Raw genomic sequence first — 27737 nt, 5'->3', positions numbered from 1 at the left:
GAGATTGGGAAGGAATAAGATGGGACGGGAAGGGATGGGACTGTAGAGGATGGGGTGGTGATGGGTGGCACAGGCAAACCAGGGTGCCAGTGGTGGGGCACGGAGGGGCCACACGCTGACAGGCTCTCGCAGCCATGCGCACCCGTTGGGGGCAGGGCGGGCTGGGGGGCTGCGGGGCTCCCGGGAGCGCGGCCCCTTTAAGAGCCCAGTTCCGCGTGCGGCCGCTGGGTGGGGCGCGCTCCCCGCCCTGCACCTCCCGCGCGGGGGAGGGCGGGGCCAGCGGGGGCGCGCCGGGCAGCGCCCGCCCCCTCCGATTCATCTTTCCGCGGAGGCTCCGCCCCCCGCCCCGCCGCCGGCCAATGGGCGCCGCTCCTTCCGTCGCCAGGGCCGCCGGGTTGCCAGGGGCGGGGCTGATTGGCGGGCGCGGCCCCGCCCCGCGCTGCTCAGCGGCGGCGGCGGCGGCAGCGGCGCCAGAGCGCGAGCGTGGCGCGGCGCGAGAGGAGCCGCGCGTGGCGCCGAGCTGGGACTGGCCGGCGGGGCCGCCGCACCCCGCCATGGCCGCGGCCCGACCGGGGATCCCCCCGCCGCCGCCGCCGCCGCTCCTGCCCCTCCTCCTGCTCCTCCTGCTGCCCGGCGGACGCCGCGCTCTGGAGGGTGAGTACCGGGCGCGCCCTCCCGCCGCACCGGGGCCCGGGCGACCGCGCACACACACACGCAGGCAGGCACCCTCCGGGGTGGCCCCGGCCCGCCGGGCCTCGTCGGCGTCCTCCGCCGGCTCGTCTCGTCCCCGGTTGTCCGCGCGGGGAGCTCGCCGCCGCAGCGCCGCCGCCAGCGCTAAGCCGCCCTCAGTAGGTTTCAGAGTCAACGCCCCGTGGAACCCAGCCCGGCGCGGCCGAGGCGCGGCCGGCGGCCGCTGGCGGGGAGCGGCGCCTCCTTGGATACTCGGTTCACGTTCCGGGGCTTTTCGCCGCGGCCGAGAGGGCTGGGAAATTAATATTTCTGCCAGTGGAAGCTCGCGGCGTGCCAGAACTGGTGGGGCCGCCGGAGCCGCGTCCGTGTGCCGCGTCCGGCTCCGTCCCTTCCCCGGCGGGGCTCGCCGCGCCCGCCGCCTTAACCCCCGAGCCTCCGGCGTGGGGCCGCCGGAGCCGCTCTGCCCCCCCCGGAGCGGGGGATAAAAGGAGGGTGAATTGTGTCGTCCCCCTCCCGGAGGGTGAACCCCGGCCCGCGGGGCAGCGCCGTCGCCTGTTCCCCCCCACACACACCCCGGCTTTGAGCGAGAAAAGCGGCTTTTGGCCCCGCTGGGGGCCCGGGGGGTCCCGGGGCGGGTGGCATCGTGGAGGAGGAGGAGGAGGATGAGGGGGCCCGGGCGGGTTTTTGTGTCTGAGCACAAAGTGTGCGGGGCTGCGGCCGGGGGCGGCGGGGCTCCGGTGTCCGGTAACCGGCCCGCCGCTGGGGCAGCGGGAGGGGGCTGGGGGGAGACCCCGGCGGAGGGGAGCGGACGGTGTCTCCGCCCGGCCGGGGAGGGAGGGCGGGGGGCGGCTTTTTTTGTGCTCGAAGGCAGTTTTTTTTGTGCTCGGAGGCAGTTTTTTGTGCTCGGGCTTCCGCTGCCGTCGCCCCGCGGTGCGGGGTTGGGGCCGCAGCACCGTGGGGGCCACCGTGGGCGGGAGCCGTGTTTGGTGGGGGGGACGCACGTTTCCCCCGGCTTTGGGCTTTGTAGAAAGTTTGGGGGGTGCTCGTTGCCCCTGTTTCTTTTCACCCACCTTCCCTGCGATTTTTTTCTTTTTTTTTTTTTTTTTTTCCTTTAAAGGGGGAAAAATGTAAAAAATCGCCCTCCTTTGTGTGCCGTGGGCCTGCTCGGAGCGGGAGCCCCGGGCGGATGAAGTTGTGGGCAGGGGGGGCTTCCTCAGGGCACCCCACGCCGGCGGGCAACCCGCTTCCCACCAGCGGTTTGGGGACTGGGGAGGAAAGCCGGGGTGGGAGCAACCCCCGGGGACCGTCCCCGGGGAGCCCCGGTCTGTCCCCTGCCGCCGCCCGGGGATGGAGCGGTGCGAAGAGCCGGGTGGAGAGAAAATAAACAGCTGCCGCTGGGGAGTCGCTGGGTTCTCTCGGCTTCCCGAGCGTGTGGAAGGGTCGGGGCCGAAGGTGCCGCCCAAGGCGGTCAGGGCCCCGCTGGGTGCCAGCCCCATGGGACCGCTTCGGGGCTGGCTGGCACTCGCCCAGCGTTTTTGGGGCTGGCCCTGGTTCCCATGGGATTTTCTTCTTTTTTTTTTTTTTTTTTCTCCTCCTTTCGCCTTCACTCTTGTCCAAGCTGGAGGGAAAGTTGCAGTGGGGCCGGGAGCGATCTCTGCCTTGCCCAGCGCTGGGAAGCTGTGGCCGGCGTCGGGGTCACCGAGCTCCCGCGCTTCTGGCGGCTCGTGACGCTGCTCCCTGACGGGGACCAGCACGTTCGTGCGGTTGCTGTGAATCCAGCGTGCACGTTCACTCGGGTATTTTAGTGCCGATCATAAATCTGGCCCGGCCATAAATCTGCACGCATGTCCTGCGGGTGACAACGGCGGCAAGCGGTCCCCGGACCTGGCCACCTTGCCGTCCCCTGCGTGGGGACAACAGGCTGGGCTTGCGGCCGGTGCCCGGCTGGGAGGGCTGGGGGCTGCGGGGCCGTCCCCGGGGGGTGGCGGGGAGTTGGGTTTCTTTACAAGGCCCCACGGGGGTGGAGGGGAAAAGCCGCGTTCGGCAGCAGCTCAGTGAGGGCTTTGTGCTGCCGAGGAGAAAATGGTTTCTCTCCAGATCCTGTAAGTGCGCGGGGTCTGTTTGAAGTCACAATGTGTTTTTCTTCTCCGGTTCAGCAGTCCCCAGGCCGGCTGCAGAAGGAATGCTCTATCCGGGGGCAACAGCGGATCTTTTCTCCGGCGCAGGGGTTGGAGCCGAGGAGTTTGTCCCGGCGGGGCTGCGGGAGCGGAGACCCCACGGGGAGCGGTGTGGGGAACGTGCTGCCTTCAGGGCCTTTGCCCACTGTCCGGGGGTAAAACCCCAGGCTTCACAACAGCCCCGAGGGAGCATGGACGGCCGCAGGCTCCATCTGCCCATCACCCCAGGGGGGCCGGGAACGGCACGCGCTCTCTCAGGCCTCTGTGGGCGCGGGACGCTGTCTAAAGTCGGGGTTTCCCATGTGCTCCCCCACCCCGAGCCCTGTGCAAAGGCACCGTGTCTGTGCGTGGAGCCCCGGGCTGGCGAAATACCCAAACCCCCCCAAAAGCAGGAGGGTTTATAGGGGGGATTGTCGTCGTCAGCAGCCCCCGGGCGTTACACAGGCTGACCACACTCCTCTCTGCACCGGCAAACCCCTGCTTAATTGACCCCGGTACTGGAACTGCCAGGTATTTTCTTGGCAGGCAGATTTGCTTTCCGTTTAATTACTTTTCACTGAAATGGCATGTTTCTCGGCGGGGTGATGGGGGGAAGTTAGCCCTGCTGTTTTATTGACGCTTGGCGTAGGGCTGTGAGGGAGAGTGGGTTGCGGGGCTTCGCGGCGATCACCGGATTCATCGAATCTCCCGTTCCACCCTAAAAAGCTGCGTTTGAGGAGACCCGTCCTCGGCGGGGAGGAGAAGGGCTCTCCCTTTGTGTCCAGCGGAGAGCCGGGCAGAGGGAGAGCTGGCAGCGCCGGGGTCCGGCTGCAGCCAGGCTGTGGCTGCGGGGCCCGGCCCCGGCCATTGGGAATAGCGGCCTCTGGTTTTTAAGGAATGAACCGAAACTCCTTGTTTTGTTGTGATGACTTACTGCGAGAGATATTTGGGGAAACCAGTTTGTTGCATTTTCTTTCCGTGAGCCGTTCGCTGCTGCCACTGGAGCAGGGGAGCTTGGCGTTTTAATTAAAACAGCCCGAGCAATCTGAATCACAGACTTGCATGTTTTTAAAATTGTAGCTGTTCCTGTTGTGCTGAGTCAAACTGGTTTGTCGGGATTGAGCGTCTCCGCCTGGGAGCCGCGCTGGGGGAAGGGTGCCGGGGCGGCCCCGGGGTGGGGATCCCCGTTCCCGGCGGGGAGGTGGGCGCCGGCCTCCCCCCCCGCCGAGACCCCCGGCAGAGGGGGACTGTCCCCATGGGCCGCCATCGCCCCGCGCTTCCCTGGGGTTGGAGCCGTTAAGGAGCTGGCGTCGCTTCGGGATGGGGTGCGCTCCCAAGCTGGGGGGGACGGTGGGGTGGGGGTGCCCCTCTGCGGCCGGGGAGCCCGGCATGGCCCAGAGCCCCCGGGCACCGGCTGCCATCTTGAAGGCCAGGCAAGCCTTTGCAGGGGCGCTCCCGCCCAGCTGGAGCGGTCCCATTCAAATTCGTGTTTTGGGGTTTGTTTGGTTTTTTTTTTTTGTTGTTGTTGTTTGTGTTTTGTTGTTGCTGTTGCTCAAAACCCAGTCCTGGGGCGGGGCTGGTGGCGGGGCACGGGCCGTCCCGGCGCAGACCCCGTGGGGAGCCCAAGGGGAGCCATTTTGCGGGGCGGGTGGGCGGCTGGCCTGACGAGGGCCGGCCCCGCTGCTCCTGGCGAGGCCTCGTCCTCCCACACTCGCGCTTCGGCATCGCCCGCCCTCGGCACGGCCATCACGGCCTTGTGGGGCCGTCGAGCCCTTGTTGGGCCGAGCTGGGGAGCGGGGTCGCGTCCCCTTCCCACGCGGCCGCCGTTTCCAGAGGGGCTGCAGCCCTCCCCTGGCGCCCGCTTTCCCTTCAGCACGGCCGAGCCCCGCGGTGCTCCCCGAGGCGGGAGGGAGCGGGCCCGGCGCCGGCTTCGCATGGCCGCCCCTCTGAAGAGGAAGGGGAGCCATCTTGGGAAGAGGCAGGAGCGCGGCGGCAGGGCAGAGTGCTGGCCCCATGGCCGCTCTCCGCGCGCGTGCCAGCGTGTGCCGGCCGGGGGTCCCGGGCTGGGGGGCAGGGGGGTGTGATTGCTGGAGGTGGGGGGGTCTTTTTTTTTTTTATTTTATTTTTGCCCGTCGCTAAGCCACGCGCTGCCGGGGCCTGGCGTTTCTCACGCATGTGGCGGGAGCTGTTGACAAACACCTGTTTCCCGGCCCCCTCCCCAGGAATGCCCCGGGGGCCCCGCGGGGGCTGCCATGGCTGGGGGGGGGGGCAGCAGGGACACCCCCCTCCCCGGGGGCTTCCCTCCCCGCCGGCAGCTGCGGGAGAATTTGGGCCTCCCTGTTGCGCTCCGAGGTGGGGCTGCCCAAACCCGTCCCTGTCCCGGGGAGGGGACACCAGGCTCCCCCCAGTCCCCCGGGGTGCTCAGCTGCCTGCCCGGCGAGGGCTGGGGCGCAGGAGGGGACCCCGCAGTGCCGGGGGGGCGCGGGGGGCTCGGCGGGCGCGCACGCACACGCGGCGTGCGATCCAAGGCCTTTTTTTATTAATGAGAAAAATGTGCAGGGCTTGAACGATCGCCAGGAACAGATTTATTCTAGTTCCCCAGAAATTAAACTGAAATGAAGGAGCGAGTCAGCCCGGCCCGGCACCCCCTCCTGACTCTGTGCTTGTTTTAACTCTGGAAGAATCTGACTTTGGGGGTGGGGGAGGCAGGGAAGGGGGTGGGGGGGATATTTGGGTTTAAGCAGTTCCAGATGGGCTCGGTGCTCGCGGAGAGCCGAGGAAGCAGCGGAGAGCAGCGCGGAGATTTGGGTAACTGCCCCAGGCAGGAGAGAGGAGGGAGATCTTGGCAGAAGCTCCCGCTCTGCTCTGCCGGGATGGGATGGAGCTTGGCAGCCGAGCCGCCCTGTCTGTGGGGCGAACCTTGGATGTGCAGCGAGTAACCTTTTTTGGGGAGGGGGTGGGTTTTTTGGGTTGTGGTGTGGGGTTGGTTTTTTTTTTTGGTTTGTTTTTTTTTTTTTTTTTTTAAATATCATTACTCCTTCCTTGGGCTCTCTCCAAAAGTACAACCTGGAAAAAAAACGGAGCTGGAGGGGGGAGAGGGGCCTTTTGGCTCCCAGCCTGCCGCAAATGGCTGCCCTGCGGAGGCAGGCCTGCGGCACCGACCGTGCTCCCTTCCTTCCCCCGGGGACTCTGGGGCTCTCCACCCGCCCATGCCAGCCCGGCTCAGCCCCATGGGGACACCTGCCCCATGGGGCCATGGAGGGAGGCAGTGGGCTCGGCCTCCCCCCCCCCCCCACCCCCCGCCATATCAGAGCCTGGAAGCGAACGCGGTTTTGCAGGCCGATTTACTGCCTACGTCCCGGTCGATGGCATTCGCGGCTCGAACAGGTCTGGCGTCTCCCGATCAGATGAGTTATTCCTGTGGCAGCGGAGGGTGGCTGCGTGGCCGTTCCTGCTGGGGACGGTGACCTATAAATCTCTCCTGCCCACTGGCCCACGGAGCTCTTGCCTGCCCGGCGCGGCTGGTCACGTTGTCCCCGTGGCGGGGAGCTGCAGCGGGCTGTCCTTTTGGGACATGCCCGTCCCAAGCAGGCAGCGCTCGTTTCATGGCCGGCAGTGTGTCTGGCAGCAGGCAGGCTGTCCGTGGGGTCTGTCCGTTCCCCTTCTCCGCAGCCTGCTGGAGCGAAAGCAGTTTTTTTTCCCCGGGGCGAGCCGCAGCAGCGAGCAGCGGGTTGCATCCACCACGTGGATGCCGGGGATGGCAGCTCTTCCCTGGCTGAGCTGACCCCGGCGTGGCACACCGGGCTCTGACATCCGAAATCCCCGCGGTATTAATAGAACAGTAATTGCAGTGCAGGGCTGGACTCGGGCAGCTGGCTCGCCTCCTCTCCCGGCGTCAGTACGGCCTTTCTGCGGGACCTGGCAGGGCTCGGGCAGCGGGCTGCACGTGTCCTTGGCGTGCGACTGCAGGGCAGGAGCTGGCCCTCCTGCGAAAGCCCCGGGCTCCGAGTACCGTGCTTTGGAGGGGGGTGCCAGCGGGCGCTGGAGCTGGGCTTGGCACAGCTCGCAAAACAGCAGCAATCTGCCCTCCCCGGCTCGAGCCGGTGCGTGAGCGGGAGGAGGCGAGGGCCCGTCCCTCCCCGCATCCCGGGCGCTGCCACTCGATCTGCGTCTCGCGGAGCTGGCACCTGTCCCCTCTCACATGCTTCAGTCTGTCTGGCGGCCGTCAGGAAACAGCTCCTGGCGAGGAGCACGCGGCCGGAAAACCCTCTTCAGCCGCTCCGCGACCGGCGGGTGGGCGACAGGGCAGGGCCGGAGGGAGGGAGGGAGCGCTCCCGTCCCCCGCCATCCCGCCTGCCGGGCAGCTCCCGTCATCCAGGAGCTGGATCTGCCCATTCAGGAGGAGCAGGGCTTTGGGGTCAGGTGGGAGGGAGATGCAGCCGGCCGGTGGCTCAAGTCACGGGGACATCTCCCCGCATGAGGTTGTTATACCCGGGTGCAGGTGTGGGATTGGGAAATAGAGGATGCGTCCTTGGAGCATCCTTGGAATTGGCATCTCGGGCTCTGCCGGGAGCTTGCTGTGGTGCCGGGGCGGCCGGTACCAGTGGTGGTGCCGAGACCGGTGGTGGTGCCCATCCTCGGCCAGGCTCTCCGGGGCAGGGACTGCCTGCCCTTGTGCGTGCGTGTGTGGTGTGTACAAAGGGGCCTTAATCTCAGTTGGGGCCTCTAGGCCCTGCCATAATGCAGAAATAATGAGTCTATTATTAAGTGCCCACAGTACTTCTTCACTCCGGTGGCTCGCCTCCAGCAGCAGGCAGAACCTGCCCCGCTTGAAGTGGATGTGTCATCATTTGCCTCAGCAAATCCGATCCCCTTTGATGATGGGCCAAACGCCCTTGGCACGAAGGGCCACAGCTGTGATACAGGCCCCATATTTCTTTTTATTTTTTTTTTTTCCTTCCCTTCCTCTCTTCCCTTTGTTCCCAGTTTGTTGGCAAGTCATCGGCTCGCCCCGGACCTGGGGCAAGCACGCCTTGGTGGGCATGGGCAGTCTGAGTGGGACGGGGTGGGGGGCCGGCTCCCACGGCCGCCCCGCGTCTCCCCCCTGGGTGCTGGGGAGCAGCAGGCGCCCTGTTCGGCGCAGGGACGGGTTCCCAGCGTGGGCGGCGATAGGGAGAGCTCCAGCCCTTCCCTTGGGCTGAACCGCACCGCCTGGCCTGCCCGGCCCGGCAGCCGGCGAGGGCGAGGGTGGGACCCTGCACGCGCCCCCGGCCCCGTGCCGGACGCTGGGGCAGCCGAGCGTGCAGGAGGGGTCCCCGGGAGAGCCGGGGTTCCCTGGCGGGTGTGTGGGCTGTGCCGGTGGTGCTGCCAGCCCCGTCCCTGCAGAGGGAGCCGGCAGACAGCATCTGCCGGCACCTCCGCCAGGCTCCCAAACCCCACGCCTGGCACCTTCTCTGTGGGTACCCCCGGCACCCCCTGGTGCTGCCAGCCCCGTGGGTGCCCTCCTTGCTGCCTGCCTGCCTCCATGGCTGCAGTCTTCCTCACTGTTCTCCTGGCTCTCGGCTGCATCAGCCAGAGCCTCCCCTTCCCGCAGCACAGCTCGGGCACGAGCAGTTGCTGAGTTTTCGGCTGAGTGCCGAAACCTCCCAGCACAATGGCTTTGAAGCTGCCGTCCATGGGGTGCCACATCCCCGGAGCTCTGCCTTGGGCTGAGCAGAATGGGAGCGCTTTCCCCTTGCAGGCAGCTTGTGCGAGGCCATTCCGTGCCTGGGAGGAGGACAGCCGTGGGGTTTGGCTGGAACGAGACGGGGAAGGAACCTCCCGGAGGAGGAGGGATCCGGGGAGGGGGGGCGGCACGCTCCGGGAAAACACGTTGCGGGGTCTCCCAGACCTGACGCGGGCGCAGGGCGCTCTGTGTGGCTCGGCTTTTGTGTACGCAAAAGGCTCGTCAGCGGGAAAAGTGCAACCTCAGGTTCTCTCCCACAGGCAGCTCTTTGTTCCCAGATAAAGGACCTTACACCAAAGGCCCTTTGTGCCGCTGCTCAGAACGGTGCCGGGATTAATTGTACCGATAGGTGCTTGAATGGGGAGCACGCAAGGCCGCTCGCTCCTGCCGTAATTATCTTCAAAACCAAGGAGGAAATTAAAATACGCGGGGAGATGCCCCTTTTGGTGGCTTTTTGACTAGCAGGCAGTCACCAAGATGGAAAGAGCATCCCTAAACAAGCTGCCTTTCCTTCCAGAGGAACGCAGAGGCTCAGCGGAGACGGGGAGAGGCATCCGGCACCACCGTGAGCAGCCGCCGCGGTGGAAGCCAAGCCATGTCCTGGGGCAAATGGCTCAGAGATCGATGCTTTCTCCAGGAGCCTGGCGTGGGGCGAGTGGTCCGGACCGGCCGTATGGCCGGTCCGGGCCACTCGCCCCACGCCAGGCTCCTGCAGACATGGTGTGGCTAGCTCCCAGAGAGCACGGGCACGTTGCGGAACAGGTTCCTCTGTTTGCGGCAAGGCTGCGTGGGCGTCTTTACTAACTTTCCTCCCTTGCCTTCTTTCAGGATGCTCTGGACTGGAGCGAGTTGGCTTCCTCCCCGTCGGGGGCGAGGAGCTGGCGTCCTGTCCTACCTTGCCCAGCGCATCCTGATAAAAGCCGGCCGTCCCCGTGTTCAAAGGCGAGAGCGTTCAAACCGGAGCCGGTTGGTGAAGGCGATTTGAGTCTTTCCCCGGCGGCTTCATCTTGAAAGAATTTTGATTCCCCCCCACCCACCCCCCCGCCAACACACACACACACACTTTCTGGCTCGGCAGCGCGAGACGGGCTCTCTGGGCCTCTCGGAGGGGGGAGTTCAAACGTTTTCGCTGGGCTCAGACCGTACGCACCACATTCCTGAGCCCCCTGCGCGGGGAGGAAGAGGTCCCCGGCTCCAGATGGGTCCTCGCCAGGGCTTCAAACGCCCAGCGAAATGCTGGGGGGACTCTGTGGAGGTGACGGGAGGGCTGCTGGCAGGGGAACCCTCGTCTTTGCAGCTCGGGGTGCACCTAGGAGGAGGTTTTTGCAGGGCAGGGAGGGGGCAGTCGGAACGATGCTCACAGCCCCGTTGGAGGGGTGAGGCTCTTTCTCTGCTCCGGGATCCCACTCTGCCGTGGGAATCCTGTTTTTATGTCGGGTTGGCCGTGGCCTGCTGGGTGTAGCGAGGCTCCTGCTGCATCCCTTGCCTTGGCCCAGCTGAAGGTAAGGAGAGGACAACTCCCCAGCGCTGCAGACAGTGATAAAGCAAGCCTTAGGGTGACTTCCCCAAGCTGGCGAAATTGGGAGCCAATTTCCCCTTGACTAATGGGACCGGGCTCTCGCTGTGGCACGCGGGATTGAGGTGGCTTTGACTCACTGCTCGGCCAGCGCTGACGCCCTTCACGTCCCTCCGAAGCACCTGCAAACCTGAACCGAGCCAGGAAACTGCCGGTGCTGCCACCGAGCCCACCTCTGGCACCATGTGCCGGAGGGAAGGAGCAGCCAGCTGCTGAGCCCCGGTGCTTGTCCGTCTCCTCAGCCCTGGATGCTGGCATGTGGCCTTTCATGGGGGGTCAACGCTTGGCGTGCCCCGGTGTTTGCTGGAGAAGGGACTCAGGTTGGGTGCCAGGCTGCCGCAAGATCTCTGTGGCAACGTTAAGGGCAGAGAGATGGTTTCTGCAGCCAGCGCGGCTCAGCGTGCCGTCGCCAGCCCCGGGACCATGCGTCAGGGCCACTCGCCTGTAACCGTCACAGCAGTGGGCTGTGAGGGGCTGGGGGGCTCCGCCTGGTCCCGCTCGCTCCCATGGCTGCAGGAAACCCCCGCTGCCCTCTGCGCTCGGCCCGTTTCCTTTAGCTGAGTCGCTCGGTGATTTTTATTTTTATTATTTCCCTTCCCCGCTCTCTCCATGTGGTTTGTGTGGCTCTTGCACCAGCGGCCGGCTTGGCTCTGTCAGGTTTTTCCCCTCCTCTGCTGGTCAGATGGCAGATGCTGCCAAATGAGGATGCAGGCAGCGAGTCTCCTGTCCCAGCCGTGTCCCTGCCCCGGGCCGGCACCAGTGGGGATGGGCGCTGACGGAGGGGATGGTTACGGTGTGCCCTGTCCTGTGGCCGGGCATGGCACGGGCTGCCTGTGTGGAGGCTGCTGGTGTGTAGGGGAGCTCCCGCACGCCCTGGGCAGGTCTGGGGAGTGAGACTCCCCTCCCGGCCCAGGAGCAGGGATGCCCGCATGGTCAGGTCCGGCCCAGCTCAGCCGTGGCTGGCCACGGGATGCTCACGCTGCCCCGCTCCCAGGCACACCCTGCCACCCAGATCCCCATCTCCCGCCTGACTCACCGCTGCGCCGCTCATCCGCACCGGCCCTGAGCGCGCCGGGCACCCCTTCCCCGCTCCTCCCGCCACGACCAGGAGCACCCACCCAGCTGCCCGTGCCGGGAGCGGGGCCCTTTGCTGGCCGGACCTGCGCGGGGTCTCTGCGCTGGGACTTGGCAGCCGGGCGCCCTGTCAGCGCCGAGCGCACACTTGGCTCTGCTCCGCCGCCAGCGCGGCGTGCGGGGCCCTCGCCGGCTCCGCTCTGCCCTTATTAGGGCAGCCAGCACGGGGCCCGTCCCTCCGCGAGGTGCGGGTGGCCCCGCTCTGCAACCTGCTCCCCCATGGTCCGGCACCGGCCGCAGGGCTCCAGGAGCGCGGCAGCATCGCAGGGGGCTCTCGTGGCCGTGCGGAGCCCCACTCCGGCCCTTGCCAGCGGTCAGCAGGCGATGCTGTGGGCAAGGGGAGGGGAGAGGGATGGCGGTTTGCTGTGTCCCCCGGGCAGGCAGCGCTTTAGGACACGGGCAGAGGCTGCCCCATGGGTGCCCAGCCCCATCCCGCGCACCCTGTGCCCCGGCCCTCCTGGTGTCCTCGTCACGAGCGCCCTGCGTTACTCGCTTGCCGGAGGGCTCCTTCCTGCCCTCCCTTTGCTTTTGCTGGGTGCCCTTAGTTTGTCTTTTTGAGAAACAACAAATAACCACTGCCCGGTAACCACCTCCGCACTCCTCCTGTTGGCAAACAAGAGCCGGTCTCGGTCGGTCCTTCCTGTTGTAGATGCTGACCCTCTCCCGGCTGGGGAGCTGGCACCCGAGGGGCTTTCCTCTCTCTGTCCCCAGTGCCGTGTCTGCTGCCAGTGCCACCAGCCCCCAGTGGGACTGCTTTTGTGTTTGCTCCACGCGAACAGCCTGGGTGGGAGGCAGCCGGCCGGGCTGGGATCCTGGCAAACAGCGGGCGGGTCAGAGAGCCCACGTGTGCCCAGATGTGCCTGTTTATCTGTGCCGCGGTGGCATCGCGGCCCGTGCGCCTGGCCCGTCCGTGGGTGCTGGCTCGGGAGCTGCTGGCGGGTCTCCCCAGGGTGGGACAGGGGAGGAAGGTGTTTCCTTCCAGCCGGGCTTCATCCGAAACCCTGCGACGCGTGAACGTTTCCTTCCTCCTCCGCGCTTCCTCCCTGGCCGGGCCAGCCTGTGGTTTCCCTGGGGTGGGAGGGAAGGAGCTGGGGCTGAGCCGTGGTGCCTGGCACAGCCGGGCTGCCCCGGCCATCGAGAGCCAGCGGCTCCCAGACTGCTGCAAGCTCGGGGGGCTCAGAGCCATGGCTCCCTGCCCCACATCCAGGACTGGCTGGGCTGAGGGACAGACAGACAGCCGGCCCTCTGAGGAGCGGTGCGGGGTCTGGCACAGGGCCATGCCTGCAGCTGGGGAGGGGGATGCCCTCAGCAGGGAGGTGTTTTGGAGCTGGTCCTGGGGCCAGCACCAGAGCCCCTGTGAGCACCCTGGGGTCTGCAGGGGACTGTTGCCCAGCTCTGGGGTTTGCAGCCCCCTTGCCCCAAACCCCCCTGGGCAGGAGAGGGGCCAGAGGACCCCAGGAGTACCTGCTCCCCTCCACAAACAGCCTACGGGCCCATCCCTGGCTTGGGGGTCGCAGAGCCAGCAGCCCACAGAGGGGCCATGGGCACCGGCCCCAGAGCGTGTCGTCGTTCTCCGTCCTTGCGTTTAGCTCCCGGTTTTCCCACGTGGTGCCTGCGCAGAGCCGCGCGGCACTGCCCGGGATTAGGGACAGCTGCCTGCAATTGCAGCTCTTCCCAGACAAGCGTCTCGCTCCCCCAAGGCTGGGGCTGGGGCTGTTTGGGGAATGCTGCCGGGGTGGTTTGTCTTGTAGTCTGCTCCAGGAATGTTGGCCAGACGGTCAAATTCTTCTCCCCTCTTGTAAAATGAGTGATGTGGGGCGTCTCTGGGAGAGCAGCCTGCCAGTCCCTCCTCCTCTGGATAAACCTGCCTGGCCCGCACCGCCCTGTCATGGGAACGGGCCCTTTCAACCCCAGCCACAGTAAATACGCGCCCTGCCAAAGCGGAGGGGGAGGGCGCCCGCTCTCCCTCCTCTGGCACCCCCCGCACTGGCCGGGAGGCATGGCTAGCCACGCCGGTGGCTGGGGGTGGCAGCCCGTCCCCGTCCCCCCCTTGCCACCTGGCTGGCTCCTCATCCTGCTGCGTCCCCGCTCCGGCACGGCTCTCCGGGGACGCCTCGCTCTTCCTGTTCTCCTGACGGGAGAAGAGAAATCTGGAGTCTGTCTGCGCCGCTCCCCCTCCTCCCACCACATCTCACCCCCCAAGTTGCTGTTTTCCACAGAAATGTCAGGCTCGGCTCTCCTCTCCCCCACTCCTCCTGGATTGTTTTTTTTTTTTTCCTCTAATCTTGGCCTTCGTCTCCAATTACTTCTTTCTCTCCTCCCTCTCCCTCCAGAAACCCTGATGGACACGAAGTGGGTGACCTCTGAGTTGGCATGGACAACTCATCCGGAGACGGGGGTAAGTCTGGAGCCAGCCCCGGTCCCAACCTCCAAAGGGTACAGCTGGTCCCGGCCCCGGGGAATCGGGGCTGCCTCTTCCCCCTTCTCTCCCCTCCTCATCCTCTCGCCTCGTCAAACCATCTCCTCCTGACTCCGTGCTGGCAGAGCGGGAGCGCCATGGTCCCTGGCCCAGGTTGCTCTTAGTCACCTTGATGACCAGGAGGGTTGGGACGGGTGGAGGTGCAGCTGCTTCTCTTCCCTGTTGGCTGTTGCCTGCTCCCCCCCACCCCACGCCTTTTGCCGTGTGTCCGTGGCGCTGATGTCGCTGGCTGGGGATCTAACATGCTCCCCTCTCACCTGCAGTGGGAAGAAGTCAGCGGTTACGACGAGGCCATGAACCCCATCCGCACGTACCAGGTGTGCAACGTGCGGGAGGCCAACCAGAACAATTGGCTTCGCACCAAGTTCATCCAGCGCCAGGACGTCCAGCGCGTCTACGTGGAGCTGAAGTTTACCGTGCGGGACTGCAACAGCATCCCCAACATCCCCGGCTCCTGCAAAGAGACCTTCAACCTCTTCTATTACGAGTCGGATACGGATTCTGCCTCTGCAAACAGCCCTTTCTGGATGGAGAACCCCTATATCAAAGTGGATACAATTGCCCCGGACGAGAGCTTCTCCAAGCTGGAGTCTGGCCGCGTGAACACCAAGGTGCGCAGTTTTGGCCCTCTCTCCAAGAATGGCTTTTACCTGGCCTTCCAGGACCTGGGAGCCTGCATGTCCCTCATCTCCGTCCGGGCTTTCTACAAGAAGTGCTCCAACACCATTGCTGGCTTTGCTATCTTCCCGGAGACTTTAACGGGGGCCGAGCCCACTTCTCTGGTCATCGCGCCGGGCACCTGCATCCCCAACGCGGTGGAGGTGTCTGTACCCCTCAAGCTGTACTGCAACGGTGATGGCGAGTGGATGGTACCCGTGGGAGCCTGCACGTGTGCTGCTGGATATGAGCCGACCATGAAGGATACCCAGTGCCAAGGTACATGCGTGGCAGAGCGGCCGTGGCTCTTGTCCCTGCGGACGCGTTGATGCAGAGGAGGCGGTTTTGTGTTGAGCTCGGTCTGTTTTCGGAGGCCTGGGAGCTGGGCAGGCTCCCTGAGGAGGGAGCGGGGTGGTATCTCAGAGGACGGGGTCTGCAGTTTGACTCAGCATCTGGAAGCCTGAAAGCCTTCGTGGTCCAGACTGGCGCGGTGCCTGCTGTGACACGCTGCTTAGCTTCCTCCGTGGGATGCGTCGCCTCGCCGGGAGCCATGGCTTAAGGCACGGTCCTCAGCAGGATCCAGCACGTTTAAGCCCCTGAGCATTACCAAAACCTCCCTCTCACCCCCGCTGCCGTGTCCAGCGGCTCCCCTCTCTCCCTCCTGCCGTGCTGGTGGCTGGGGCGAGCGATTGTTCCTGACAACCGTGATTTCATGTTGCGTGTGTGGAGGCTCTCGGAAAGCCCAGTGGCGAGCGGGGCCCTGCTGGGCTGGCTGCAGGAGAAGCCGTTCGGATGCGCGCTCCCCCTGCCAGCACCGGGGCTTGCAGCAGGGAAGGGGGGGAGCGGAACAAAGGCAGGGGAGTCGGAGCTCCCCATCCCTGCTCAGAGGGGAGGGAAGAGCATCCTCATCCTGCACACAGAGATCTTGGGGATGGAGAGCTGCCCTGGGTGGCAGGATAGCCCTGGGTGGGTCCTCTTGGCAGCTTTGGTGTTGCTGTTTCACCCCAGCTTGGGCGTGTTGATAAGGGAAAATCTGCCTGGATGGATGTTGCTTTTCCTTGGGCTGATTTTGTTCTTGGGAGCCGTCTCCAGCACGCAGGACCCTGCCGTGGGGTGGTTCGGATCTAGGGCAGAAGGGTCCCTGCTTCCCTTGTCTGGAGGCATCGCTCAGGGAGCTGGATGCCTTGTGCGTGCCGATGACGGGATGCTTGGCGCCGGCCCATGGCTCTTGGCAGGGGCGATGCGATTTGGGTCAGCCTGTGACGTGGGGCTCGGCCAGGCCGGCCTCTCGGCTGGCTTTGGGAGCAGCGTAGCTGTTGGCCGTGCCACTGCGGCTTGCTGGGGATCGCTCAGCCTCCGCGAGGCCACGGCTCTGCTGGGGGACCGGAGCCTCCGGCACCATCGGGGCCAGCACAGCCCTGACTTGGGGGGCTGGCTGCTTGTGCCCTGGCCCTTGCATCAGGCTTGTGAGCAGCTGATACTGCTCCTCTTGGGGCAGAGGGACACCAACATCATCACCGGGCAAGGAGCCCGCACTTAAAAGTGTCTGCTGGGGTCCCTGCTCCCAGGGGGCTGGGGACCTGCTTTCCTTCTCGCTCGGACTGGGAGATCTTGGACCATACAGGGTGTTTGCTCTTTCCCAGTGGTGTTTGGGCACGAGGTGACACCGTTTCAAGCCAGCAGCCGGGCTGTGTCCCCAAGCGGAGCATCCCGAGGCGGGAACAAGGGCTCCTCGGGTGGGGTTTGGGGCATCGCTGCAGCCCGGGGCGAGGTCCCCTCTCCGCATCCCCCCGGCCGGGCAGACGCCCTCGCAGCAGCTCTCCCACCGCCTTTCATTCCCCTCCCCAAGCCTCGGCTTCCTCCCCAGCGCGCGGGGAAGCCGCGCCGAGCCACGGGCACGTCTCCATCCGGCAGCCTGCCTTCGCTGGGCAGGAGCGGCCGTGTCCTCACGTTTCTCTGGGAAAGTTGCGCTGCACTCGGAGGATCAGATTTTCCGCCATATGATCGTGTGTTTTAAGTGGAAACAGCTGAAGAAGGGCTGGGAGAAGCCGGAGCCTCAGCTCCCTTTTCTGCTCTCGGCTGGAAGTCCCCTTGCCCCGTTTCGGCAGCCCGGCACCGCTGGGAAGGCTCTCGGCCCCCACGGTGTGGGGAGAGGTGCGGGACACCCCCGAGAGATGGGGTGTTGTCGCTCCCGCCCCGGGGAGCCCACCGAGGCTTCACCGCACCGGCAAGGAGCACTCCGGAGTGCCAGATGGCATTTTAATAAATAACAATACCCAGTTACTGCTTAGATGGGATAAGCCCTGTTGTAAATCTCCCCCTTTCCCCAGACTTTCAGTGGCCTTTGAAGATCTCCTCCTCCTCCTCCTCCTCTTTATCTCCATCCAGAGCCAGGATTAGACCTCGCATTCAGACCTGTCACAATGCCGCCTGTATCCCGGTCCCTGGGGAGCGGGGCTCATCCCGCCGGGCTGAAGGCAGTTTCTTTGGCATGCTTTGTAATGCGATACGCCAGGCTGGTATCTGGCGCTCCCGTCCTGAGTTGCCACAGCATTGATTTGGCATCTCATTCTCAGCCTCATTATCTTTATTTAATTAGCACACGGCCCTTCTGGGGGTTGTGCCGCTTCCCACACGCTCCCCGCCAGGCAGAGCTGCGGAGGCAGCTCTTGCAGGAGGAAGAGGAGCTGCTGGCCAGGGAGGGGGACGAAGGCTCCTTTGCCCCTCGCACCCGAGCCCTGCAGCCCCCGTCTCTCCTCCATGTGGGTTGCAAGCACCCGAGTAACTTGGGGGATTTGGTGCTGAGGCACAGAGCAACCCCACGGGCGGCACCTCCCCAAAAATGTGCCAGGGCGTGTGCTCCCCGTGCCGGATTCACCAGGGTCTGCACCCCCTGTGTCGCCGGCATCACCCAAAGGCGGGCAAGTTTGGGGTCTGGCTGCCCCCCCCATGCCAAGGCTGGCAGCGAGCCCCCTCCTCGCGTGGCCCTTGATGCCCGTGGGGGGTCCTGGAGAGGGGACACGGTGGCCCCGCTGGGCAGGGGGCCAGTGGCGTGGTGCAGGCGATGGACCCCAACCCATAAAAGCGCGGGGGGAGACTGCAGCGTGACGCCACGCTTCCTCTGACCCATTTCCCAGCCTTTTGGATGTCCCTTTCCGGCTCTCCCCACGTGCTGTATATTTGAGCACAGTCCGCAGGTGACAGCAGGTCAGGCTGGGGGCCAAAATCTGGATTTTCGAGAAAATAAATTTCCCTTGCAATCAGTGACTAATGGGAACATCACACCGAATTTGGAAAAAAAAAAAAAAAAAAAAAAAGTGCCAAGCCAGCATTGCACTTGCCAACTGTTTGCAGCTTTGCGTTGCAACACGGGCCGGCTGCATGAAACCCAGGAAGTGAAACTGCTGCTGGTAATTGCCCGGCTGCAGATCAAAGGCGGCGGGCAGCGCGGGCAGGGGCGAGCGGCCGGCACCGCCAGCCAGCTCCACAATGGCTCGCTTGTAGCACGCTGGAGGAAATCTGCCCCGCCGTCCTGCCTGTGACCCTGCTGCTCGAGAGGCAGCTTCGTTTATTGAAAATTATTTTTTTTTCCCCTTCTTTTAAAAAAAAAAAAAAAAAAAAATTGGTTTCCCGCCTGTTCCTCGGATGCCACTGTTCAAACCCTTGAGGGCTCTTTCCCTTCTCTCCCCTTCAAATTTAGTCCATTCACTTTTGGACTGCACTAGTGTGAAATATTTCCACCCAAAGGGTGATTTAAAAAAAAAAAATAAATCTAAGTGCCTTTTAAGAGTAACTTAAAAAGAGAGTTACCGCCTTGGCTGTAGCCAGGCTATTGCTTCCACAGCTCTAATCCATCTGCAGCCGCTTACGAAAGCGGGAAGGGAGCGAGCTGTGCAGGTTCATAAAGCACAGATCAGCCCAGGCAAACTCGAATGTTGCCTTTAAAGAAATTACAGGGTTGCTGGACAAAGGGATGTGATCGGTTTAATTTATCTCGGCTCAAGCCAGGCGTTCTGCTTCAGTCCTACGGGGAGAGAAATAGCTGGGAGGATGCTGCCCGGCTGGACCAGCGTGGTGCGGATGGGAAAGCAGTGGAGGTCCGGAGCAGGGTGGTTCAGGGCTGGTGTTCCCTGATGTGCTGTGGGCTGTCCTCCCCTCCCTCCTTCCCTTTCCCGAGGCGGGGGGGACCCCAAAGTTTTGAGGGTGCGCACGGGGTTCGTTGCTGCTTGCCCGCATCCCGTGCAGCAATGGAGGCTGCCTGCGGGATGAGTCACGGCTCTCTGCTGCTGCCAGGAGGGTTTTCTTTCGGTGTTTTTGTGGCTCCCTCCCTCGGACTTTATTCACCGGGGTGGGGACTGTATTTGGGAAGAGTGCCCTCTTCCCCCGGCGGCTCTGCGAGGCAGGATCCGCTCACGGAGGTGGGCGACTGATGAAAATCCCGGCAGGGCTGCCAGGAGCCGGCGGAGGGCAGGCAGTGGGTGCCGTGCCGTGCCGTGCCGTGCTCTTTGGAGGGTGCAGGGGCAATTCTGCAGCAGCCCCAGGGCTGCGTTACTGCCCCCCTCCCTCCCGCACCCCCACAAACCCCCTCGGCAGCCGATCCCCGCTGTCAGACCGGGCTGCGTCTCTCTCCCATCGAACCAGCAGCTCCTCTGCAGAGCGGGGAGCTCCGCTTCGCTTCCCTGACCTGTTATCCTGTGGCTGTCACCGACTGTCATGTTCTCCCCGGAGGTGTCCGCGGCCTGGAGCCGGGAGATGCGATCTGCGTGCGGAGGTTCAGGGTTGTTATTTTATTTGAGGACACTTCAGCAGGAAAAGTGCTTATGCAAAGCTCTCGGTGGGGAGCAGGGAGCCTGGCTCCGGCTGGGTAGAGGCACGTTCCGGCTCCGGAGCTCCCAGCTCGTTCCCCGGCGTGCCGGCCAAGACAGTGGTTGTTGTACAGGCAGTTTCTTGCAGAGAAGAGATGACACAGCGGCTTATCCACCGGGGACCTGAGATCAGCTTTCAGCTCAGTTACAGCCTTCAAATGTGGCGGCTGAGAGCTGTCACGCTGCCACCGAGGTCTTTATGCTCTGATTTATTAAGTGGGGTTGGAAACTTAAGCACTGGAGCGCATCTGGGCCCCGGTCCCTCTCCTCTTCCCTGCGTAACAGGGCTGGGACGTGGCTTGTCCCTCGCCTGCCAGGGTGGCGTGAGGGTGTGGAGGAATCGCCTTCATCCCTCGTTCCTGCGCCGGGCACTCCGGCAGGGTGGCACGTGGCTACCCAGGGATGGCCCTGCCCGTCCCTTCCTCCCGTGTCCGGGAGCGCAGGAGACGCTGTCCCCTCTGTGCCCGTAACCCGTGCAGGAGACCAGGCACCATCATCCCTCCTGCACCCTTTGCCAAGCACCGCGGTGCCCGGCTGCCGTGCCGCGCTGGGGCTCACACGAGCCCTGGTCGCTCCAGCTTTGCTCTCCCCCAACAAGCCTGTTATTTCAGGGGGTTTGTCCCTGATGGATCTGGGCTCCTGTCCATAACCGGAGCGTGTTTGGCAGCTTTCTGAGCCCAGAGCGTTCCTGTCCAAGAGGTTTCAGTCATCTCTCATTCCTCAGCAATCTGGTTCCTTATGTGTGAATCTGCATCCACCCAGTTCGAGCCGCCTGGGCTCCGGCTGGGGTGGGTCAGCCTGTGCCGGGGCCGCTCCGCTACCCCTGGGCATTTGCCATCATTTGGTGGTGGCGAGGGTGGCCCGGGCTGGGGGACAGGAGCCCTGGACCTGCTGGCCGGGGGCTCCCATGGCTTGCGGAGGAGCAGGGCTGCGTGCTCCTCTGCCCTCCGGCCCGCGCAGCTGGGACGGGCTGAGCTCTGCTTTCCGAAGGGAAGGCCCGGAGGCTGGGTGAGCTCAGGTCAAGGAGCCGGAGCGAGCCGAGCCGTGTGGCTGGTCCTGTTCTCACCGAAGAGGAGCCTCCTTGCCAGAGGGCTCGTGCCTGGGAGCGGGAGGCAGCTCCTGCCGCCCGACCAGCTCCGCGGCTCCCCGCTCGGCAGCAGGGTGCCTCCCCCGTGATGGGGCTGCTCACGCGTCCCCCTGCCCAGCAGCACCGCCATGGATGGGGGCTTCTCTGGAGCTGCCATCGCTCGGTGCCTGGGCAAACCGGGGGGGCCAGGACGGCCCCCCGCAGCTGTGTGCGGGTCCCCGCGGGGCCGGCCCCGCAGCGTGTGACTCAGCAGCGCTCCACACCCTGCGCGTGGGGCTGCGACCAGCCGGAAGACTTCCACGGAGGGCGTCGGGAGATTCCTCATAGCAGGAAGCTTCCACTTGAAGCACCAGGAAACCTCCTGCTGTTGACGGGGTGATGTTGGGCAGGGCTGCCAGGAGGGTTACGCACCCTCGGGAGCTGCCCGACCCCCGGCAGAGCGAGGAGGCTGCGCCTTTCTCCGGGGCCATCGGTGGTGATGCCGCCCCGGCCGTGGCAAACAGGGTGATGCCAAAGCAGAGCCAACGCCGGCAGGTCTCTTGCCACTTTGGCCAGCTGCGAACGCAAAGCACGGCCCCCGCTTCCTTGGGGCAGCACTGCGATAAATCAGGCTATTTCAAGGTGTGGGTCGGGTTCTCGAGGCCGCTCTGCCCCTTGGCTCAAGTGCTGTTAATCCTTTCACGTGCCCCTCGTTAGGACTGAACGCCCCGCGCTGCCAGCCGGGCCAGATCCCAGGACTTGTGGCTCCTTGAAGGACCCTGTGCGGAAGCGGGGGTAGGGGGTGGCAGCGATGTCGGAGCAGCTCTTTAGCCAAGGACCTGCAGGAATGTTTTAATCTCGCTCGGGCTCCACTTGAGCCGGACTGAGGAGGTGCCACCGCCCCGGGGCTGAGAAGTGGCTGAAGAGCCCACGGGTTTTCAGAGGGTTTGGGGCTGAGTGGCCGTGTTTGGGGCTGCAGAGGCCTCTCGCGGGGGCTGCTGTGGGCAGGACTGGGGGGTCCTTTCCTTCGCAGCCCTATTTCCCAGGAGAATGGATCACTGACCCTATGGAGGGTGCTGGGTGTGGAAACCAGCAGGGGAAGGGGGAGTTAATGTACGGCAAAGCCCTTGGGATGTGCAGTGAAGAAACAAAATGGGGACCTGATCCCCGTACAGCTGCTGGCGACCAGCTCTTCCCATCTCCGGCTGTCCCAGATCTGACACCGGAGCACAGCGTCTCCTGGGCAGAGCTGTGCCTGCGCTGGTGGGTGCCCGTGCCCTGTGCCAGCAGCATGCTATCGCCCACCCTGTCCAACCTGGGGCACCGCGTCCCTGGACATGGCTGGTGGCAGCTGAAAAGTGGCCTGTGGTCCTCAAGCCACCGATGGGAGATTTGGCAAGGAGTGAGGAAGGGGTCTGCCCAGCCTCGGGGGAACAGTGGATGTTTTCTGGGTGCACTTAGTAACTGGGGTTTGTTTTTCCTTCCTCCAGCGTGTGGCCCGGGAACCTTCAAGTCTAAGCAGGGGGAAGGTCCCTGCTCTCCCTGCCCTCCCAACAGCCGAACCACCTCCGGAGCAGCAACGGTCTGCACGTGTCGAAACGGCTTTTTCCGGGCGGACACGGACCCCGCAGACAGCGCCTGCACCAGTGAGTCCTGTCCTGGGCGAGGGGGGGTGTCTGGAGGCAGCAGGGGTCCGTGCCCCATGCTGTGCCCACGCCAGAGGTGAGCCGGGCATGGGGGCACGCCATCCCTGACCCCCACATTCCCCCCGCAGGTGTCCCCTCTGCCCCCCGCAGCGTCATCTCCAACGTGAACGAGACATCGCTGGTGCTGGAGTGGAGCGAGCCGCAGGACACGGGCGGGCGGGACGACCTGCTCTACAACGTCATCTGCAAGAAGTGCAGCGTGGAGCGGCGCCTGTGCACCCGCTGCGACGACAACGTGGAGTTCGTGCCGCGCCAGCTCGGCCTCACCGAGCGTCGCATCTACATCAGCAACCTGATGGCCCACACCCAGTACACCTTCGAAATCCAGGCCGTGAATGGCATCTCCAACAAGAGCCCTTACGCTCCCCATTTCGCCTCTGTCAACATCACCACCAACCAGGCAGGTGAGTGGAGCTGCCAGGGAGCAGGGGCTGGCTCTCCACCGCAGAGCGGAGCGGGGATTTCTTGCTGACAGCCTTGGAGGCTGCAGTCCTTTGTGCTGCCGCGTTACTGGCTCTCCGCGCCTGCATCTAATCCCCTGGGTAAATTCTCCTCTCCGTTTAACGCGTGTCCCTGGAGGAGATGAGATCAGAACGCGTGCAAGCGGAGAAGGGCAGGGTTGGCAGATGCTCCGGAGAGCTCTGGATCTCCTAGACCTACCCCAGAGATGTGCCTGCTGTGAAGGGAGGAGGAAGGAAATGAGATTTCTCCCCTGTGGGCCTGGGAAGGCGCAGCACCAACCCAAACCTTCGCAGCCAGCCGAGCGCTCTGCCCTTCCCTCCTTCCTCCCGCTCTGGCCCGGCTCCAGCGTGCTGGTAATCTCCAGCCGCCGCGCTCTGATCTGATTTCACGGGTCTCGTCGGTGGGGTGGAGCGTGGACCTCCTGGTGAGCGGAGGCGGCGAAGGAGCCCTGGTTTGGGCGGGCAGGGCCCTTCCCCAGACCAGTTTGCCGCTAGGCGTGGGGCAAAGTATTACCTTGATGCTATTTCCAAGGGTCCCCTTCGTCCCTCATCACCTTGGCTGCACGACGGTGAGATCGCACCTCCCTAGGAAGATTTGTGGGAGGCCAGTCTCAAGGCTTTTCCATCCCTTTCCAGCAGGGTTATCCGAGCAGGTCCTAGGCAGAGTCCGCCCAGGCTGATGCGGGGTGGTGGAGGGGGGACCCTGGCACAGATGGCTCATTCCTCCCCTGCCCTCTTTCCTAGCCCCGTCTGCCGTGCCTACGATGCACCTGCACAGCAGCACCGGCAACAGCATGACGCTGTCGTGGACTCCCCCGGAGAGACCCAACGGCATCATTCTTGACTATGAGATCAAGTACTCGGAGAAGGTAAAGCAGGAGGCAGAGCAGCCTTTTCCCTCCTCCAACCCTTGTGGCAAAAAGGGTCCCTGCAGAGACAGTGCCCAGGGCAAGGAGGGGCAGCAAGGGGGTGATCACTTCACAGAGGTGACACCCAGGTCTCTCCCCTGTAGCAAGGCCAGAGCGATGGCATCGCCAACACAGTCACCAGCCAGAAGAACTCCGTGCGGCTGGATGGGCTGAAGGCCAACGCTCGGTATATGGTGCAGGTCCGGGCACGCACGGTGGCTGGATACGGCCGCTACAGCCTCCCCACGGAGTTTCAGACAACTGCGGAGGACGGTAGGTACCAGGACTGCGCTGCCTCCGTCCCCCAGCCCTCCTGTGCGTGCTCCTTCCCCAGCTTGACTTTGATTCCTGCCTCTCCTTCCGTCAGGCTCCACTGGCAAGACTTTCCAGGAGCTGCCTCTGATCGTGGGTTCGGCCACTGCGGGGCTGCTGTTCGTCATCGTCGTGGTGATCATCGCTATTGTCTGCTTCAGGTACTGACTTTGCGGGGAGGGGGCTTTCAGAGCTGGGTTTGGGGACTGCTCGTGTCTGCCCCAGAGCTCTCCCCCTTGGCTGTGGGCAGAGCTCTGGCAGCTCCAGTCTGAGAGCAAAGGGCTGGACCTGCCGCAGGTGGGTCCCAGAGTGCGGGTCCTGCGGGTGGGCTGTGCATCTCTGCTTCCCTGGCACCAGCCGGGGCTCTGCCGTCCTCTCCCAGCACAGCCAGGCCACCTTCTCCCGCCGCACCGCGGGATGGCTCTGCTTGCCGGCTGCCGGGGCAGGAGCTCTCTGGCATAGACTGTGCTGGGATTTGGAAGGTGGCAGCGAATGTCTTTGCCCCATCAGGAAAGGGATGGTTACTGAACACCTCCTCTCGTCTCCTTTGGGCAGGAAGCAACGCAACAGCACGGACCCCGAGTACACGGAGAAGCTGCAGCAATACGGTGAGTGTGGGCCCAGCAAACGGGCTCTGCCTGCCCTCTCCCAACTCCCGCCCCGTGCGCAAGCGAAGGGGCAGCCTTCGCTAGCCAGGGACCAGGAGGGATGGGCCACAGCCGGCCTTCGCCCATGTTGTGTCCCTCCCGGTGGTGACTCCTGTGCCCTTGCAGTCACCCCTGGGATGAAGGTCTACATTGACCCCTTCACCTACGAGGATCCCAATGAAGCCGTCCGGGAATTCGCCAAGGAGATTGACATCTCCTGTGTGAAAATCGAGGAGGTCATTGGAGCAGGTAAGTCCCGGGGCTGGGCACAGCAGCTGCTGCCCCCACTGCCTCTCACCCTGCCGCGTGCTCACCCTGCTGCCCCCTTCTCCCCTTCCCCGCCGCAGGGGAGTTCGGCGAGGTGTGCCGCGGGCGCCTGAAGCTGCCCGGCCGCCGCGAGATCTTTGTGGCCATCAAGACGCTGAAGGTGGGCTATACGGAGCGGCAGCGGCGGGACTTCCTGAGCGAGGCCAGCATCATGGGCCAGTTCGACCACCCCAACATCATCCACCTGGAGGGCGTGGTGACCAAGAGCCGCCCCGTCATGATCATCACGGAGTTCATGGAGAACTGCGCGCTCGACTCCTTCCTCCGGGTGAGTACCCATCCCCTCCTGCCCGGGGCTGGGCGTGCAGGCGTGGGGGATCTGAGCCCCCCTCCTCCATCCCTCTGCCTTGTCGTGCCGGCATCCCCAGGGCTAAGCCGTGCATAGACCTCCTGGGGCGGGGGAGGTGGGGTGGCTGTAGGGACACCAAAGGTGGGGCCCTTTCCCAATCCATCTGGGGTGTCGCAAACCCCTCTGATCTCTCCTCTGGCAGCTGAACGATGGGCAGTTCACGGTCATCCAGCTGGTGGGAATGCTGCGGGGCATCGCCGCCGGCATGAAGTACCTTTCGGAAATGAACTACGTGCACCGGGACCTGGCTGCCCGCAACATCCTGGTCAACAGCAACTTGGTCTGCAAAGTGTCCGACTTCGGGCTCTCTCGCTTTCTGGAGGACGACCCGGCTGACCCCACCTACACCAGCTCCCTGGTATGGGACACTCGGGGGGATCCACCGACCCAGGGGTGGGGGAGACCCCCCAGGTATGTGCTAAATAATGGAGCCATGTATCCCTGCAGGGAGGCAAGATCCCCATCAGATGGACGGCTCCTGAGGCCATCGCCTACCGCAAATTTACTTCAGCCAGCGACGTGTGGAGCTACGGCATCGTCATGTGGGAAGTGATGTCCTACGGGGAGCGACCCTACTGGGACATGTCCAACCAGGACGTAAGTGCTCCCTGGGGAGTGGGGAGCTGTGGGCCACCCGTGGGGTCTTGGGCGGCTCACAGCCTGCCTCTGCATGTCTCTCGGCAGGTGATCAATGCAGTGGAGCAGGATTACCGGCTGCCACCCCCCATGGACTGCCCCACAGCGCTGCACCAGCTGATGCTGGACTGCTGGGTGCGGGACCGCAACCTGCGGCCCAAGTTTGCACAGATCGTCAACACGCTGGACAAGCTCATCCGCAACGCTGCCAGCCTGAAAGTCATCGCCAGCGTCCAGTCTGGGTCAGTGGCATCCCTGCCCCCAGCCAGGACTTCCCCCGAGCCCGGGGAATGCCGGGGTGGTTGGGACTGGAGATGTGGGAGGGCAGGGACAAGAAACCTCCCCCAACTCCAGCTACACCTCTCTGCCCCCTGCTCCCCATGACCGGTGGCTCTCTTGCCCTTTAGCATCTCCCAGCCGCTCCTGGACCGCACCGTCCCGGATTACACCACCTTCACCACCGTGGGAGACTGGCTGGACGCCATCAAAATGGGACGGTACAAGGAGAACTTTGTCAATGCCGGCTTTGCCTCCTTCGACCTGGTGGCGCAGATGACTGCAGAGTAAGTCCCTGCTCGCGGAGGAGGGAGAGGGCTGGGGCTGGGGCGCATCGTCCCTCACCGCTGTGCCTGGGGTTTTCCCAAGCGGGTTAAGGTCTGGGATTCAGCATCCAGTCCCCTGTGGTGTTAAGAGGGACCCGGAGCTCGGCAGAGGGCTGTCATGAAGAGGGGTGCCTGGATGGGGCAGGGCCAGGTGCTGGCAGGGGGCTGAGTCTTCACCTTCTCCCTGCAGAGACCTGCTGAGGATAGGGGTGACGCTAGCAGGGCACCAGAAGAAGATCCTGAGCAGTATTCAGGACATGAGGCTGCAGATGAACCAGACGCTCCCGGTGCAGGTTTGACCGCAGGGGACTCCGCATTGGAACGGACCGAGGGAACCTGCCAACCAGGTTCAGTTTGCGGTGCAGCCCGGCTCCCCGTTTCCCCCTTCACGCGGCGCTCCTCTGCCTCGGACGGTCGCCTGGGACAGGACGGGACGAGCCGCCCTTCCCGGGATCGGAGGCGCTCGTGCCGAGAGGGAGCCCAGCTTTTCGTCCCGTGTCCTGGAGCGGTGAGGCAGCAACACATCTTCATATTGAAGATGGATTATGGGACAGAGATGGCACATCCCGCTTCCCGCCCTGTCTCGGTGCTCATCGGTTTGAAGAGTTGTTCTGCTTCTTGGATTTCTTTTCACCCTGTTTTCCCCCCGAGTCCTCACGTCCCATCCCTCCCCGAGGCCACAGACTGTTGACCCGTCCGCTGAGTCCGTCAGACACGTCCGAAGCCTTCCCTAACTCTGGTCCCCGCGTGGAAGCAGCCGGGGAAGGCCGAGCCGCAGGGCCAGGGCCGTGGGCCCCAGACAATCACTCCTCTCCTCCAGCCCTGGCGGCCCCTCCGCACGGGGGTCTGCACTGGAACGTGTCCCAAGGGAAGGCTTCGCTCCCTTTCTTGGCTTTGCACGCCAGAACCCAAACCCCATGAGATTTTACTATGCAGGGAGTTAGGCATAAAAAAAAAAAAAAAAAAAAAAAAAAAAAAAAAAGAAAGAAAAGAAAAAAAAAAGAGATATATTAAAAAAAAAAAATAAGAGGGAGCAGAAAGGGGAGGGAGGGAGACCAGGCGCCCGGCTCCGCATCTCTTACCCTCTTGGTTCTCCTGGCCGGCTCTGGACTGCAGAGCGAGGCCGTCAGCACGTTTGCACAGGGACCCTCCGCCCCCGGACCCACGGCGGCCGCGCTCCCCCCGAGGGGCCGGAGAGCGGGGCTGGGGCGGGGGCTGCGCCGGGGGCCGCGGCCCGGCCTCCCCCAGCCTCCTCTTATATGCAGAAGGAGCGGGTGCCGCTCCTGACACGCTGTGATTGCTGCCAAAAGACTCACTCACCTTCCCCGAGGATCCACTGCAGCCCGGCTCCCCCGAGCCGCGGCAGAGCCCGGGTGCCCGAGTGTGCCTGAGTGTGAGCGTGCGTGCGTGGGTGTGTGCTGCCGGCAGGGCTGTGTGAGGC

General features: G+C 64.3%; 1 protein-coding gene across 4 annotated transcripts; it reads left to right on the top strand.

Annotated features, from left to right (window-relative positions):
- Positions 1-478: 478 nt before the first annotated feature.
- On the top strand, positions 479-27245 carry EPHB3 (EPH receptor B3). Of its 4 annotated transcripts, none has more exons than XM_074591614.1 (16): positions 479-654; positions 13615-13679; positions 14024-14696; positions 21839-21994; positions 22123-22458; positions 23260-23384; positions 23528-23696; positions 23791-23896; positions 24291-24343; positions 24509-24631; positions 24730-24977; positions 25201-25416; positions 25506-25655; positions 25743-25936; positions 26102-26257; positions 26487-27245. In XM_074591614.1, exons 1-16 carry the CDS (start codon positions 555-557, stop codon positions 26593-26595), a joined length of 2979 nt encoding a protein of 992 aa, XP_074447715.1. In that variant the 5' UTR covers positions 479-554; the 3' UTR covers positions 26596-27245. The 4 variants fall into 4 exon arrangements, with proteins under 4 accessions (XP_074447715.1, XP_074447714.1, XP_074447713.1 ...); XM_074591613.1 differs by having other exon boundaries at positions 24246-24343; XM_074591612.1 differs by lacking the exon at positions 479-654 and having other exon boundaries at positions 13274-13679.
- The last annotated feature ends 492 nt before the right edge of the window (positions 27246-27737 follow it).

Source organism: Larus michahellis, chromosome 6 (genome assembly GCF_964199755.1).
Source record: "Larus michahellis chromosome 6, bLarMic1.1, whole genome shotgun sequence".
NCBI classification, from domain to species: Eukaryota; Metazoa; Chordata; class Aves; order Charadriiformes; family Laridae; genus Larus; species Larus michahellis.
Note: the sequence above shows the minus strand (reverse complement) of the source record. Positions and strands in the feature narration are given on the sequence as shown.

Coding starts and splice junctions, on each gene's coding strand:
- EPHB3 (XM_074591611.1), top strand. CDS start 13,281: ATGGCTAGCCACGCCGGTGGCTGGGGGTGGCAGCCCGTCCCCGTCCCC. Junction 14,697..21,838: donor GAAGGATACCCAGTGCCAAG/GTACATGCGTGG, acceptor TCCTTCCTCCAG/CGTGTGGCCCGGGAACCTTC. Junction 25,937..26,101: donor ATCGCCAGCGTCCAGTCTGG/GTCAGTGGCATC, acceptor CTTGCCCTTTAG/CATCTCCCAGCCGCTCCTGG.